Source organism: Pan troglodytes, chromosome 10 (assembly GCF_028858775.2).
Source record: "Pan troglodytes isolate AG18354 chromosome 10, NHGRI_mPanTro3-v2.0_pri, whole genome shotgun sequence".
Classification (NCBI taxonomy): Eukaryota; Metazoa; Chordata; class Mammalia; order Primates; family Hominidae; genus Pan; species Pan troglodytes.
The window spans coordinates 74,703,820-74,717,797 of record NC_072408.2 but is presented as its reverse complement, the minus strand read 5'-3'; the positions used below and the strand labels follow the sequence as shown (position 1 = coordinate 74,717,797).

Here is a 13,978-nt window from a genome sequence, read left to right as displayed (position 1 = left end):
TGGCAGGCACGGGCAGACCAGGGGCCTTGACTGGCTCTTCCACTTCTTAGATGGAACTTTCTCTTCCCACATTTTAGAGAATGGAAGGTCTTCCATTCTCTAAAAAGCAAGTCAATAGAAGGAGATCATTATTCCTTTACACATTGATGTAAGGAATATATCATACAGACTAGTCTTGATTTTTGTCATTTAGAAGACTAGTCTTGTAATTAATTGGCAATTTAGTATTCCATGTGAGATATCCAGTGTCCATGTACATCATATTAGATCCATACACATGTAACAAGCAAAGAAGGTATGTTTTATTTTTTGAATGCTAATGTAACATGTAGGGACATTTTAAAAAATCGCCTTGACATATTTTCTATTTGGAATAGTTTTAAACACTTTGGATAATGTGTTGTATTTGTATTTCTAAAGAAGAAAATCTTATGCAACCAACTTAATTGAATAAGAAATAAATCATTCCCAGAAATAATTTATTTTCTAATGTTAACATAATGTGTACATTCTGAGAAATTATTAATAAAATGTTTAAAAGATAGGCTTCTGGGGTGAACTCCTAGAATTAGCTAGGTATGTTTTTTCTGTTTGCCTAGGACAATGACCTAATAAGATGGTTAATCATCATTGGACTCATAAAAACAAACAAATAAAAAGCCAACTAACCATTTAAAGTGAGACTTTAACATCAGAAAAAGGATGGACTTGTTGCAGTTGCTGTAGCATTCAAAGTCCAGGTAAGAACCGTCGAGGTTGTCTAATTAAAACATTTCTTTTATGTAAGAAATTTTAACAAATTTCAGTGAAAATGTTTTTGGTACTTATGATAAATATTACAGATTTAATGCTCTGTGTCTTCTCCACACTTGTGTTCTGAGCTCTTAAAGCTTTGTAAATATCCCTTCTAGAAATAGAAGAGCCTCAGATTTATATACTCAAAAATAAGAGTAAATCATACCTTTATAAAGTGAAAAATAAAGTTTGGAGTCCTATTTCTATTGCTTTCTAAACAAATGAAACATGAAGTCTGAAAGGATGGACTTCTAGTTACTCTCTTAAAATATACTATAAGATAATTATTTGTATAAACTGTTTTGAATTACTATACCAGGCTCCCTATTTCTTTGATTTCACTTTAACTGGATAAGTAGGAGTGGGTGGGTGGAGGGGTGGAAAATATGTTTCAAAGTCATTTAATCACCTCACTTTCCTCCATTCAACTCAAGTTTGTTTTAGGGTGAGGGGAAACAGATTTTCTAGATAACTTTTTTATCTCCATTCAAATAAGAGAAAAAAGTCTTCTAGGCACAGCTCTTGGAAAGAATTAACAGCTCAATAAATAATGGTCCCCTTCACCCATTCAGGAAGGTGGCTTCCCTGATAAGACAATTATTTTTATTGTGAAAGTAAGGTGGGGATGCAGAAAGTCTCTCCTCTCAACAATCTAAGAAGTTAGGAAATGCTGTTTTCCCTTTTATCCTCCTCAGTTCCATAGGTACATGCTAGAAACTGGGTCACTTGGCCTGCACTGGTTTTCTATAACCCCTTAAATATGAAAAGCTTAACAGAAATAAGCAGAGGCTGGTAAGATTCTGCCCTCTACTTCAGCCCAATCAAACTGTGAAGAACTGACCTGTTCTGTTCAGGGAAGAGTTGCAATGCTGCATACAGATGCCTGTGGCTCTGTCTATAAACATATTGTGTCCTCAAAATTTATTTATGTCAATAATTTGGAACTCAGAAATAATATGTTCAGAGCAAAATATATTAAACGCTTCTAAATAAGGCTTAAAATGCCACAATGAAGTAAAAAGTGTGGTATTTATTCAAGGCTAAATTGATACTCAAGTTTTCTAGGTACTTTGTACTTACTTGATACATTTTTTTTTTTTTTTTTTTTTTTTTTTTTGAGAAGGAGTTTCGCTCTTGTTGCCCAGGCTGGAGTGCAATGGCGCGATTTCAGCTCACCACAACCTCAGCCTCCTGGGTTCAAGTGATTCTCCTGCCTGAGCTTCCAGAGTAGCTGAGATTACAGGCATGCGCCACCACACCCAGCTAATTTTGTATTTTTGGCAGAAATGGGGTTTCTCCGTGTTGGTCAGGCTGGTCTCGATCTCCCAACCTCAGGTGATCTGCCCGCCTTGGCCTCCCAAAGTGCTGGGATTACAGGCATGAGTCACCGCGCCCGGCCTACTTGATACAATTTAACCTTTCTGAGAGATGAGGAACCAAGTGCCCACATTTCTTATTTTTCTGGATGGGTATTTTATCTGAACATAAAAGAGGTGTGGAATAGTTGTCTTGGAAAGTAGGGGAAATAACAGAAAAAAGTAATGATTATTCGGGTATGTTCTCCAGTGGTACAGAAGGATGAGAGAGTTTATTTCAACTAGAGGTAAATAGGGAAACATTAAAGTGGTGTGATTTGGAGCTGCATTACAGCCAAGAGATAGGGAAGGACATTCCAGGAATGGAAGACATATACATGAAGGTAGAGAGCTTTTCTCTTGGGACAGTGGTTCCGTACGTCTGCAAGTGCTTATGGTTGTATTGGGAAATGGGACTAAAAACATGGATTGATTTAGACTGTGAAGACCCTCAAATAGGAAGTGTAAGTTTTATTTTTGTTGTAAGAGGGATCTTTGAATGATTCCAAGAATGTACATGATATGCATAGGAAAGAAAGCAAGCTGGAAGACAGGACAAGTAGAAATTAATCAATTGAAAGAAACAAGGCTTGAGTGGTGAGATAATAGTCTTCAAGCCTTCAAGAATATTTGTTTAGTATGAAGAAAAAGAAAACTCTAAAGCTGAAGGAAGACTGTCTACCTTGCAAGTCATTCAAAAAGATTTGCAATTATAGAATTAATTGGTAAAAAATAAATATTTTCCAACTTTTAAATTATGAAGAAACAGAGATATTCGTGGAAAAAGTGGTGTCAATTTATTAAGGGACTGCTTATTACCTTGAGACCACCAAATTATTGATTTTTTTCCTCACTTCACCTACAAAACACATACAAAAAGTGGAATAATTGAACTTCTCTTAGAGATACATAGGTATGGGTTTCTCCATTCATGAGTGTATTTATATACACTCGCATATACATAAGTGATAATATCTTCAGATGTTGATTTTTCCATATTCATGCATTATCCACTAAATATGCATGATATATATTTATGGTTTTTATGCATTTATAATATAGAGAATCAAATCCTTGTTGAGTAAATTAATGCATGAAATATGCAGTAGATCTTCATTATTCACAGATTCTATATTAGAAAATTTGTCTAAACACTAAAATTTGTTTGTGACACCAAAATTAATACTGCTGGGCTTTTGTGATCATTGGCATGTACGAGCAGAGTGGCGAAAAATTTGAGTTGCTCTGTTTCCAGTTGAAGTGGAACAAAGTGAAGCTCTGCCTTCCTGTCTCAGCTCCCATACTATAAACTTCACAGTGCATTTATCGCCACATTGTTTCCATAGTTGTGCTTTGCGATGCTGAGTTTACTGTTTTAAATGGACTTCAAGCATAGCCCTGAAGTGTTGTCCCGTTGTTCCCACCTCCAAGAGTGCCTGACAGAAGAGGTACATATGCTATGTAAGTTTCCTTCAGGCATGAACTACAGTGCTATTGGCCACTAATTCAATGTTAATGAATCAACAGTATATACTAAGGTGTCTTTAAACAAAAACATACATAAAACATTATGTATTAAGTTATGTATTGATCCATTGATGAAAATATTGTGACCAAAGCCACACAGTCACCTAACGCTGTATCTCTTCTAGGAATGATGGATTAATATTTGCAAATTCAGTGTTCCCAGCAACTTTATGGAACATAATTATTGCAAAAAGTGAGAATCAATTGTACATATAACCTATATCATACATATTATATAATCAGTATCCTATTACAAATCGGATGCTTATATAGATAACATTGATATTTACATACTTAGATATTTACATATCTAAGGTATCTATATAAGCAGCTACATAGCATGTATCTACATAGCATGTATCTACATATATATGCTATATACATAACGTATACCTATATCTATGTTATGTATCTGCTTATATACTTTATATACATAAATATGTGTTATGCATATATGTATGAACAAGAATACATCTCTAAACCTTATAAATATTCCACTGTTCTATATAAAAGAGTCAACTGACGTAAAAAGTTGACTCATTTTACTGGTCTTCAAAATAGGGGCTTAATAACTCTCAAACTTATGATTTCTCATATACTTTGACTTCAAAACTTCACTTGTAGGAATTTATCCTACAGATATGACCACACAGAAAATGACATATAACATATTAAGAACATTTTCTAATATGAAATAATTAGATATAAGCTAAATAGTTAACGATATAGAACTAGTTACATATATTATGAACAACAGAATACCCTGCTATCATAAGCAAAATGAGGAGGACTTTTATTAATATAAAGTATATACAGAAGATAAAAAGGTACAGTGCAGTAATACTGGTATGCTTACATTTGTATTAAAAGAGAAAATATTATGTATTTAATTAAAAATGCATATTAAGGCTGGGCGCGGTGGTTCACGCCTGTAATCCCAGCACTTTGGGAGGCCGAGGCAGGCGGATCAGGAGGTCAGGAGATCGAGACCATGCTGGCTAACATGGTGAAACCCCGTCTCTACTAAAAATACAAAAAAATTAGCCGGGCGTTGTGGCACACATCTGCGCCTGTGGTCCCAGCTACTCGGGAGGCTGAGGCAGGAGAATGGCGTGAACCTGGGAGGCAGAGCTTACAGTGAGCCAAGATCACGCTACTGCACTCCAGCCTGGGAGACAGAGCAAGACTCCGTCTCAAAAAAAAAAAAAAAAAAAAAAAAATGCATACCAGATTTCTGGATAAGGGGACAAAGGTTATAAGCAGAATCTTTGCCTTTTCTTTTTTTTTTTCTTTTTTTTTTTTTTTTTTTTTTTGCATTTTTAACTACATGCAGGTATTTTCTCTTGAAAAATAAATGGATAAACCCTAAATACAGTAAGATCATGATGATGGTAAAGTCAAGCATGGCCAGAGTCTCTCTGAGAGATACTTGGAATATATTTTGCTCTTTTAAACAAATCCAAACTTTATCTGCTTTTTGAGCCTTGTTCCATAGGCATCTCCTCTATGAAACTGACTGAGGCTATCCTAATCATTATTATTTACATTATTTTTCAACCCATTTTGAGTATCCACTATGTGCAAGTCATCATTTGGCACTTTATAAACTTATAAGGATAACATAAACATAAATTTCCTTTCATAAATCTTGTAATCTGGATATGTAGAAAATATAAAAATTTTAATTTCTATAATTTAAAATTGTTCATACAATCTAGTGTGTGGTTTTATATTATTTGCTTGTTTCAAATTTCTCTCTATGAAAATTATTTTTCTAAGTAAATTATAATCTCTTTAGGCTAGGAGTTTGTGTCTGTCTTTCCTCCTCTGTGTCCAGCATTGACCTAGTCCTGTGGTCAGGATATAGCAGGCCCTGAATGAATATTAGAGAATGATTGATTGATTGATATTGAGCTTGTGGCTTTTCCTATTTTTAAATTGTATATTGTTAAAGTAAAATAAATTATACTTTTTCTTTTTTAACAGGTGAGCATTTCAAACCAAGCATCAGCAACAATTAAAAATATTCACGTGGTATCTGTAGTTTAATAATGGACCAACATCAACATTTGAATAAAACAGCAGAGTCAGAATCTTCAGAGAAAAAGAAAACAAGACGCTGCAATGGATTCAAGGTAGAATGGGTTTTATATTTTCAAACTAAAATAAGTTAATGGAAAATTTTTATGTATAGAAAGGCCACTAATTGTCAAAAAGAACATTATATCTCATATTATAATTTTTCTATTGAAGCATACATTAAAGTATTAACAAAATAATCCCTATATTGATTTAAATCAGTTTTTAATCTGATTGAAGTTATTGCTTTGCTAGAATTATTTTATGAATAAAGGTTTATTTATTTTTAACTTTTTAATTTTTAATTTTTGTGGGTATGTAGTAGGTATGTATGTTTATGGGGTACATGAGATGATTTGGTACAGGCATGCAATGTGAAATAAGCAAATAATGAACAATGCGGCATCCATTTCCTCAAGCATTTTTTCATTGAGTTGCACACCATCCAATTATACTTTATTTTAAAAGGTACAGTTAAGTAACTGACTATAGTCACCCTGTGTGCTATCAAATAGTAGGTCTTATTCATTCTTTTTAACTATTTTTTGTACCCATAAATCATCCCCATCGCCCTACCCCCACACCCCCATGACCCTTTCCAGCCTCTGGTAACCATCCTTCTACTCACTGTGTCCATGAATTCAATTGTTTTGATGTTTAGATCCCACAAATAAGTGAGAACATGCAATGTTTGTCTTTCTGTGCCTGGCTTATTTCAGTTAACATAATGATCTCCAGTTCATTTTGTTGCAAATGACTAGATTTCATTCTTTCTATAGCTGAATAGTACTCCATTGTGTATATGTCCCACTTTTTTTTACGCATTCATCTGCTGATGCACACTTACATTGCTTCCAAATCTTAGCTATTGTAAACAGTGCTGCAACAAACATGGAAGTACAGATAATCTTAGATATACGAATTTGCTTTCTTTTGGGTATATACCCAGCAGTGGGATTGCTGGATCACATAGTAGCTCAATTTTTAGTTCCTTGAGGAACCTCCAGACTGTTCTTCATAGTGGTCCTAGTAATTTTTATTGCCACCAACAGTGTACAAGGAATTCCTTTTACTCCACAACCTCACCAGCATTTGTTATTGCCTGTCTTTGGGATATAAGCCATTTTAACTGGGGGTGAGATAGCATCTCATTGTAGTATTGATTTGCATTTCTCTGATGATCAGTGATGTTGAGCACTTCTTCCTATGCCTGTGTGCTATTTGTATGTCTTCTTTTGAGAAATGTATATTCAAATATTTTGCCTACCTTTTGATCGGATTATTGGATTTGGTCCTATAGAATTGTTTGATCTACTTAGACATTCTGGTGATTAATTCCTTGACAGATGGGTAGTTTACAAATATTTTCTCCTACTCTGTGGGTTGTCTCTTCACTTTGTTGGTTGTATCCTTTTCTATGCAGAAACATTTTAACTAGATGTGATCCTGTTTGTCAATTTTTCTTTGGTTGCCTGTGTTTCTGGGGTAAGGAATTTGCTCAAGAAATTTTTGCCCAGATGAACGTCCTGGAGAGTTTCCCCAATATTTTATTGAGGTAGTTTTATGGGTTGAGGTCTTTAGATTTAAGTCTTTAGTTCATTTTGATTCGTTTTTGTATATGGCTAGAAATAGGGGTCTAGTTTCATCCTAGCACCATTTATTGGAGTGACTGTCTTTTCCCCATTGAATGTTCCTGGCACCTTTGTCAAGAATGAGCTCACTGTAGGTGTGTGGATTTGTTTCTGGGTTCTCTATTCTGATTCATTGGTCTATGTGTCTGTTTATATGCTAGTACCATGCTGTTTTGGTTACTATAACTCTATAGTATAATTTTTTTTGAGATGGAGTCTCGCTCTGTCACCCAGGCTGGAGTGCAGTGGCATGATCTTGGCTCACTGCAAGCTCTACCTGCTGGGTTCATGCCATTATCCTGCCTCAGCCTCCTGAGTAGCTGGGACTACAGGCACCCGCCACCACGCCCAGCTAATTTTTTTTTTTTATTTGTAGTAGAGATGGGGTTTCACCATGTTAGCCAGGATGGTCTCGATCTCCTGACCTCGTGATCCGCCTGCCTCGGCCTCTGAAAGTGCTGGGATTACAGGCTTGAGCCACCGTGCCTGGCCACTCTGTAGTCACTCTTCTAGAGTGGCAGTCTGGGGATAGCACCAGGAGATATCAGCTGTGATGGCTTGGAGAAACTGTGTAAACCAGCAGTGTAAACAAGAGCAGGGCATGTATGAGTAGTTGAGAATGGTGAATAGGAGTGACTGGACAGAAGATAGTAGGGATGACAAGTTTTTTTGGGGGCACAGTCTAAGTTGGTCTGGTGTCTGGAATGAGACTGGGGCCTAATAAAAAGGAGCGTCTATACAGGAGCTTAAATGGGCTGTACCTTGTAGCATTCTGAGGACAGGTCTGACTTCTGAGAAGGGAAAGTGGTAAAAGTATTGTCCAGTCCTTTTTAAGGTGGTGGCTGAGCTTGGTGAGGTATGTTTTTAATAGACTATTAGTACGTCACTGAATACTAAGAGCCTAAAAAAATGCTTGGCTGATTTGACTAATAAGGGCTGGTCTTTTATCAGACTGTATAGAGGTGGGAAGGCTAAACTGAGGAATTATGTCGACAGAAGGGAAGAAATGACTGCAGTGGCCTTCTCAGACCCTATAGGAAAGGCCTTTACCTATCTAGTGAAAGTGTCTACTTAGACAAAGAGGTATTTTAGTTTTTGGGACTCGGGGTATGTTGAGTAAAGCTAATTTGCCAGTCCTGGGCGGGGGCAAATCCTCGAGCTTGTTGTGTAGGGAAGGGAAGGGGCCTGAATAATCCTTGAGGAGTAGTAGAATAGCAGATAGAATAGCAGATGGAACACTAAGAAGTTATTTCCTTGAGGATAGATTTCTACAATGGAAAGGAAATGAAAGGTTCTAAGAGGCGGGCTAGTGGCTTGTACTATAGCATAGCCTGCCTTTGCTGGTGTGTGGTGATTAGGCCTGGTGGAACTGCCATCAATAAATCAAGCGTGATCAGGGTGAGAAACAGGGAAGAAGGAAATGTGGGGAAATGGGATGAACATCAGGTGGATCAGAGAGATGCAGTCATGAGGGTCAGGTGTGGTATCTGGAATAATGTGGGAGGCTGGATTGAAGTCCGGGCCAGGAACAATGGTAATTGTGGGACTTAACAAAGAGTGAGTACAGCTGAAGGAGCCAGGGAGCAGAAAGTATATGCGTCAGGTATGAGGAAGAAAATAGATTTTGGAAGTTATGAGAAATGTAGAGAGTGAGTTGAGCATAGTTTGTGATTTTGAGGGCCTCTAAAAGTACTAAAGCAGTGGCAGCTGCTGCACGCAGACATGAGGGCTAGGCTAAAACAGTAAGGTCAAGTTGTTTGGACAGAAAGGCTACAGGGTGCAGTCCTGGCTCTTGTGTAAGAATTCTGACCACACTAACCATGCCTAGGAAGGAAAGGAGTTGTTGTTTTATAAAGGATTGAGGTTTGGGAGATTAATCGGACATGATCATCAGGGAGAGCATGTGTGTTTTTATGAGAATTATGCCGAGATAGGTAACAGATGAGGATGAAATTTGGGCTTGACTGAAGTAATGGAGTCTGTCTGGGAAGCCTTGTGGCAGTACAGCCCAGGTAATTTGCTGAGCCTGATGGGTGTCAGGGTCAGTCCAAGTGAAAGCGAAGAGAGGCTTGGATGACTGGTGCAAAAGAATAGTAAAGAAAGCATGTTTGAGATCCAGAACAGAATAATGGATTGTGGAGGGAGGTATTGAGGATAGGAGAGTATATGGGTTTGGTACCATGAGGTGGATAGGCAAAACAATTTGGTTGATAAGGCATAGATCCTGAACTAACTTGTAAGGGTTGTCTGGTTTTAGGACAGGTAAAATGGGGGAATTGTAAGGAGAGTTTATAGGCTTTAAAAGGCCATGCTGTAGCAGGCGAGTGATAACAGGCTTTAATCCTTTCAAAGCATGCTGTAATGGGATATTGGCATTGAGTGGGGTAAGGGTGATTAGGTTTTAATGAGATGGTAAGGGGTGCATGATCGGTCACCAAGGAGGGAGTAGAGGTATCTTATACTTGTGGGTTAAGGTGGGGGAATACAAGAGGAGGATGCAAAGGAGGCTTTGGATTGGGCAGAAGGGCAGCAGTGAGATGCGGCTGTAGTCCAGGAATAGTCAGGGAAGCAGATAATTTGGTTAAAATATCTCAGCCTAATAAGGGAACTGGGCAGGTGGGGATAACTAAAAAAGAGTGCGTAAAAGAGTATTGTCTAAGTTGGCACCAGAGTTGGGGAGTTTTAAGAGGTTTAGAAGCCTGGCTGTCAATACCCACAACAGTTATGGAGGCAAGGGAAACAGGCCCTTGAAAAGAAGGTAATGTGGAGTGGGTAGCCTCTGTATTGATTAAGAAGGGGACGGACTTACCCTCCACTGTGAGAGTTACCTAAAGCTCGGCGTCTGTGATGGTCTATGGGGCTTCCGAGGCGATCAGGCAGCATCAGTCTTCAGCCGCTAAGCCAAGAAGGAGTCAGTCAGAGAGCCTTGGGCCAGAGTTCCAGGGGCTCTGGGAGTGGCTGCCAGGTGAGTTGAACAGTCCGATTTTCAGTGGGGTCCCACACAGATGGGAAACGGCTTAGGAGGAATCCTGGGCTGCGGGCATTCCTTGGCCTGGTGGTCAGATTTCTGGCACTTGTAGCAAGCTCCTGGGGGAGGAGGTTCTGGAGGAACGCCTGGCCGCTGTGGTTCAGGCGTTTGGAAGTTCTTGTGTGCTGGAGATGTGGCTGGGGTTTGTCTCACAGTGGAGGCAAGGAATTGCAACTTTGTTTTATTATTGTACACCTTGAAAGTGAGGTTAATTAAGTCCTGTTATGGGGTTTGAGGGCCAGATTCCAATTTTTGGAGTTTTATTTAATGTCGGGAGCAGATTGGGTAATAAAATGTATATTGAAAATAAGATGGCCTTTTGACCTTTTAGGGTCTAGGGCTGTAAAGCGTCTCAGGGTTGCTGCTGAATGAGCCATGAACTGGGCTGGGTTTTTATATTTGATGAAAAAGAGCCTAAACGCTTCTGATTTGGGATAAAGAAAAAGGAGCATTAACCTTGACTATGCCTTTGGCTCCAGCCACCTTTTTAAGAGTAAATTGCTGGGCAGGTGGGGGAGGGGTAGTCACGGAACAAAGCTGTAAGCCAGACCAGGTGTGAGGAGGGGAGGCGATAAAAAGATTATAGGGTGGAGGAGCAGAGGCTGAGGAAGAATTGGGACCTAGCTCGGCCTGGCGAGGAGGGGAGAGGTCAGATGGGTCTGTAGAAAAGGAAGATTAGAAAGACTCAGCGATGCTTGGGGCTGGGACTGAAGGGACAGGCGGGAGGGAAAGAAGGAAGATTTGGGATGAATTGCATTGGGCAGAGACTAGGAAGGGACTGATGTGTAAAAGAATGCCTGGACATCAGGCACCTCAGACCATTTGCCCATTTTATGACAAGAATTATTTAGGTCTTGTAGGATGGAAAAATTGAAAGTGCCATTTTTCTGGCTATTTGGAACTACCATCGAGTTTGTATTGGGGTCAAGTGGCATTGCAGAAGAAAAAAGACGCTTAGATTTTAGGTCAGGTGAGAGTTGAAGAGGTTTTAAGTTCTTAAGAATACAGGCTAAGGGAGAAGAAGGAGGAATGGAAGGTGGAAGCTTGCCCATAGTGAAGGAGGCAAGCCCAGAGAAAAGAGTAGAGACACGGGGAAGTGGTGGGGGTTTCTTGCCCTCCAGCAAAGCAGAGAAAGGGTTGGGGCATGGAAATAAGGGATTGGGGGTTCTTGACCCCTAGAAAAGCGGGACTTGCCGCTAAGGGTGAAGGAGAAGGGGTTGAGGGGTGGTACTTGCCCCTCATCCAGAAAAGCAGAGAAGGGGTAGAGACATGGAGAGAAGGGATTGGGGTAGTTGCCCCTCCCCCAGAAAAGCACGGGGGATTGATCTCCCAAGGGAGGTCCCCCGATCTGAGTCACGGCACCAAATTTCATGTGCGTCCGGGTGAAGAGACCACCAAACAGGCTTTGTGTGAGCAATAAAGCTGTTTATTTCACCTGGGTGCAGTTGGGCTGAGTCCGGAAAGAGAGTAAGTGAAGGGAGATAAGGGTGGGGCCGTTTTATAGGATTTGGGAAGGTAAAGGAAAATTACAGTCAAAGGGGGTTGTTCTCTGGTGGGCAGGGGCGGGGGTCACAAGGTGCTCAGTGGGGGAGCTTCTGAGCCAGGAGAAGGAAATTCAAAGGGTTAATCACTCAGTTAAGGTGGGGCAGGAACAAATCACAATGGTGGAATGTCATCAGTTAAGGCGGGGCAGGGCCTTTTCACTTCTTTTGTGATTCTTCAGTTACTTCAGGCCATCTGGGCTTATACGTGCAAGTCACAGGGGATGGGATGACTTGGCTTGGGCTCAGAGGCCTGACAGTGGCAATGTATGGTCATGTTACTGAATCCACATGTTGCAAGAGAAAAACTAGCAGGTAAGGGAATGGTCAATTATTTACTTGTCTTGTGCTCGGTAAATCGGCACTTTACACAATATAAGGTGAACATAGACTAGCTACCTGTGGAAATATTTAACCTTTTATCTGTAGCTATCTGCTTAAGGAAAGGCATCTTTTTGCAGAACTCAGCTTTTAGCTTAATTTTGTTTATGTCATAGTGAATTGGGGTCTCAAGTTTTTATTTTCCTTTCATACCCCTGCCTTTTTCCTTTTAAAATCTTTTGGAGAAAGCATTTTAGAAGAAAGTTACTCCTTGGTCTTGAATTTTGTCTGATCTCGCATGGCTGTGATGGTTTATTCCTAGAACAATAGATCCCACATTATTAGGAATGCTCATTTTTAGCAGGTTGTGAAATCTTATGTCCTGCAAAGAAAAAAATAGGAGGAGGAAGAGAGACAAACACGCAGTAAAAGGAACAATCCTGGAAAACTGATATAGGCCATATCACTCTGAAGTGTGTTGTCAGTAGGCACGTATGAAAATGGTTTGTGTGTATTAGTCGGTTTCTGTTATTTTCTTCTGAAGTTTAAGTTGTCTAGTTTGCATCCCCATGGCTTAAGAAAATCACAGCTTAATATTTAGTAATTTTAAATTGGACAATGCGGGGGAAAGGAAAATGAAAGGAAAGGAGAAAAGAAAGAAAAAATTGAAGACATTATTTGGAGACTTGTAGTCAGGAAAAATTTTAGAATTTATTTCAAATTGTAGAAAATAATAAAAACTGATAAACCTTAGGCAAGACTAGAATCAAACAACAGGTACTATAATTTATAGAAGCATATTTTTTCTCTCTTCAATTCCCCAGTTTTATTAAACAGAAAATCATAGTAGGACCAATTTATTGGTAAAATAAATTTTAGTACTTTTACACTTGGTTTAATTATTTGTATAAAGTGCAACAAGAATAATCATTGGCCATATAGGAGCTCTCTCTCTTTTTGTGAATTGGCTTTGCTGGATCTTTTTGCACAACGAATGTAAGATTGGACGTTTGTAAATGCCTGAAGCCTAGCCAAGGGTTTATCTGTGCCTGCAGATACATATGTGAACTGGGTGAATTCTTCTCTTTCTGAGGTCTTAAGAAAACTTGGAGTTCCTGGACCAGTCGAAAAGTGACATTCTTTACTTACCACAGGTCATGACCCTGTAAAGGATAAGATATGGGGCTAGTTTTTCCAAGGGGCTTCTATTGGCTCTGTAGGTCAGCCTCCTTTTCTCAAGGCAATCAGAAAATGTCATTCCAGTCAAAGACTTGGTAAAATAACGAGTGTCTCGAATTACATCCTGTGATAAAAGAAAATATATTCTTATTAAACTTATGCAAATAATTATATTGCCATAAATTGAGAATACTCTCAAAATAGTTTTCAAATTTTGGAGAAATTAGGTTGAGAGAAAGGAATTATATTTTAAATTTTGCTCATAAGAACAAATTTTACTGAATTTACTAAATTCACTTTATTAAATTGATAAAGCTGTAAATAGCTTAAAAGGAAAGTTTTCTTGACTCTGAAAAATAAAACCAATCAGCAAATGTTTTAAACAAAATCTTATACAAGATTATTTCAGTCTTCTATTAGTTTGGTTCATGCAATTAACTCCATGTTCTGCTCAATATTGGGTCAGCAAGACTTATTAATATATGAGCTCTCCATGAAAGGCCTGGAAATTTTCCTATCTAT

General features: G+C 38.7%; 1 protein-coding gene across 2 annotated transcripts in view; it reads left to right on the top strand.

The window, feature by feature from the left end:
• The window catches only part of LOC749254 (solute carrier organic anion transporter family member 1B3), a 107,527-nt gene that overhangs the window by 984 nt on the left and 92,565 nt on the right, over positions 1-13,978 (top strand). Inside the window, exons 1-3 of one of the 2 annotated variants that reach the window (XM_016923823.4) lie at positions 600-740; positions 3,497-3,611; positions 5,664-5,812. In XM_016923823.4, the coding sequence (XP_016779312.4) occupies positions 5,729-5,812 (84 nt within the window). In that variant the 5' untranslated portion in view covers positions 600-740; positions 3,497-3,611; positions 5,664-5,728. Of the gene's footprint in view, positions 1-599; positions 741-3,496; positions 3,612-5,663; positions 5,813-13,978 lie in introns of those variants that run through there. The other variant, XM_063785885.1, reaches the window with a different exon arrangement.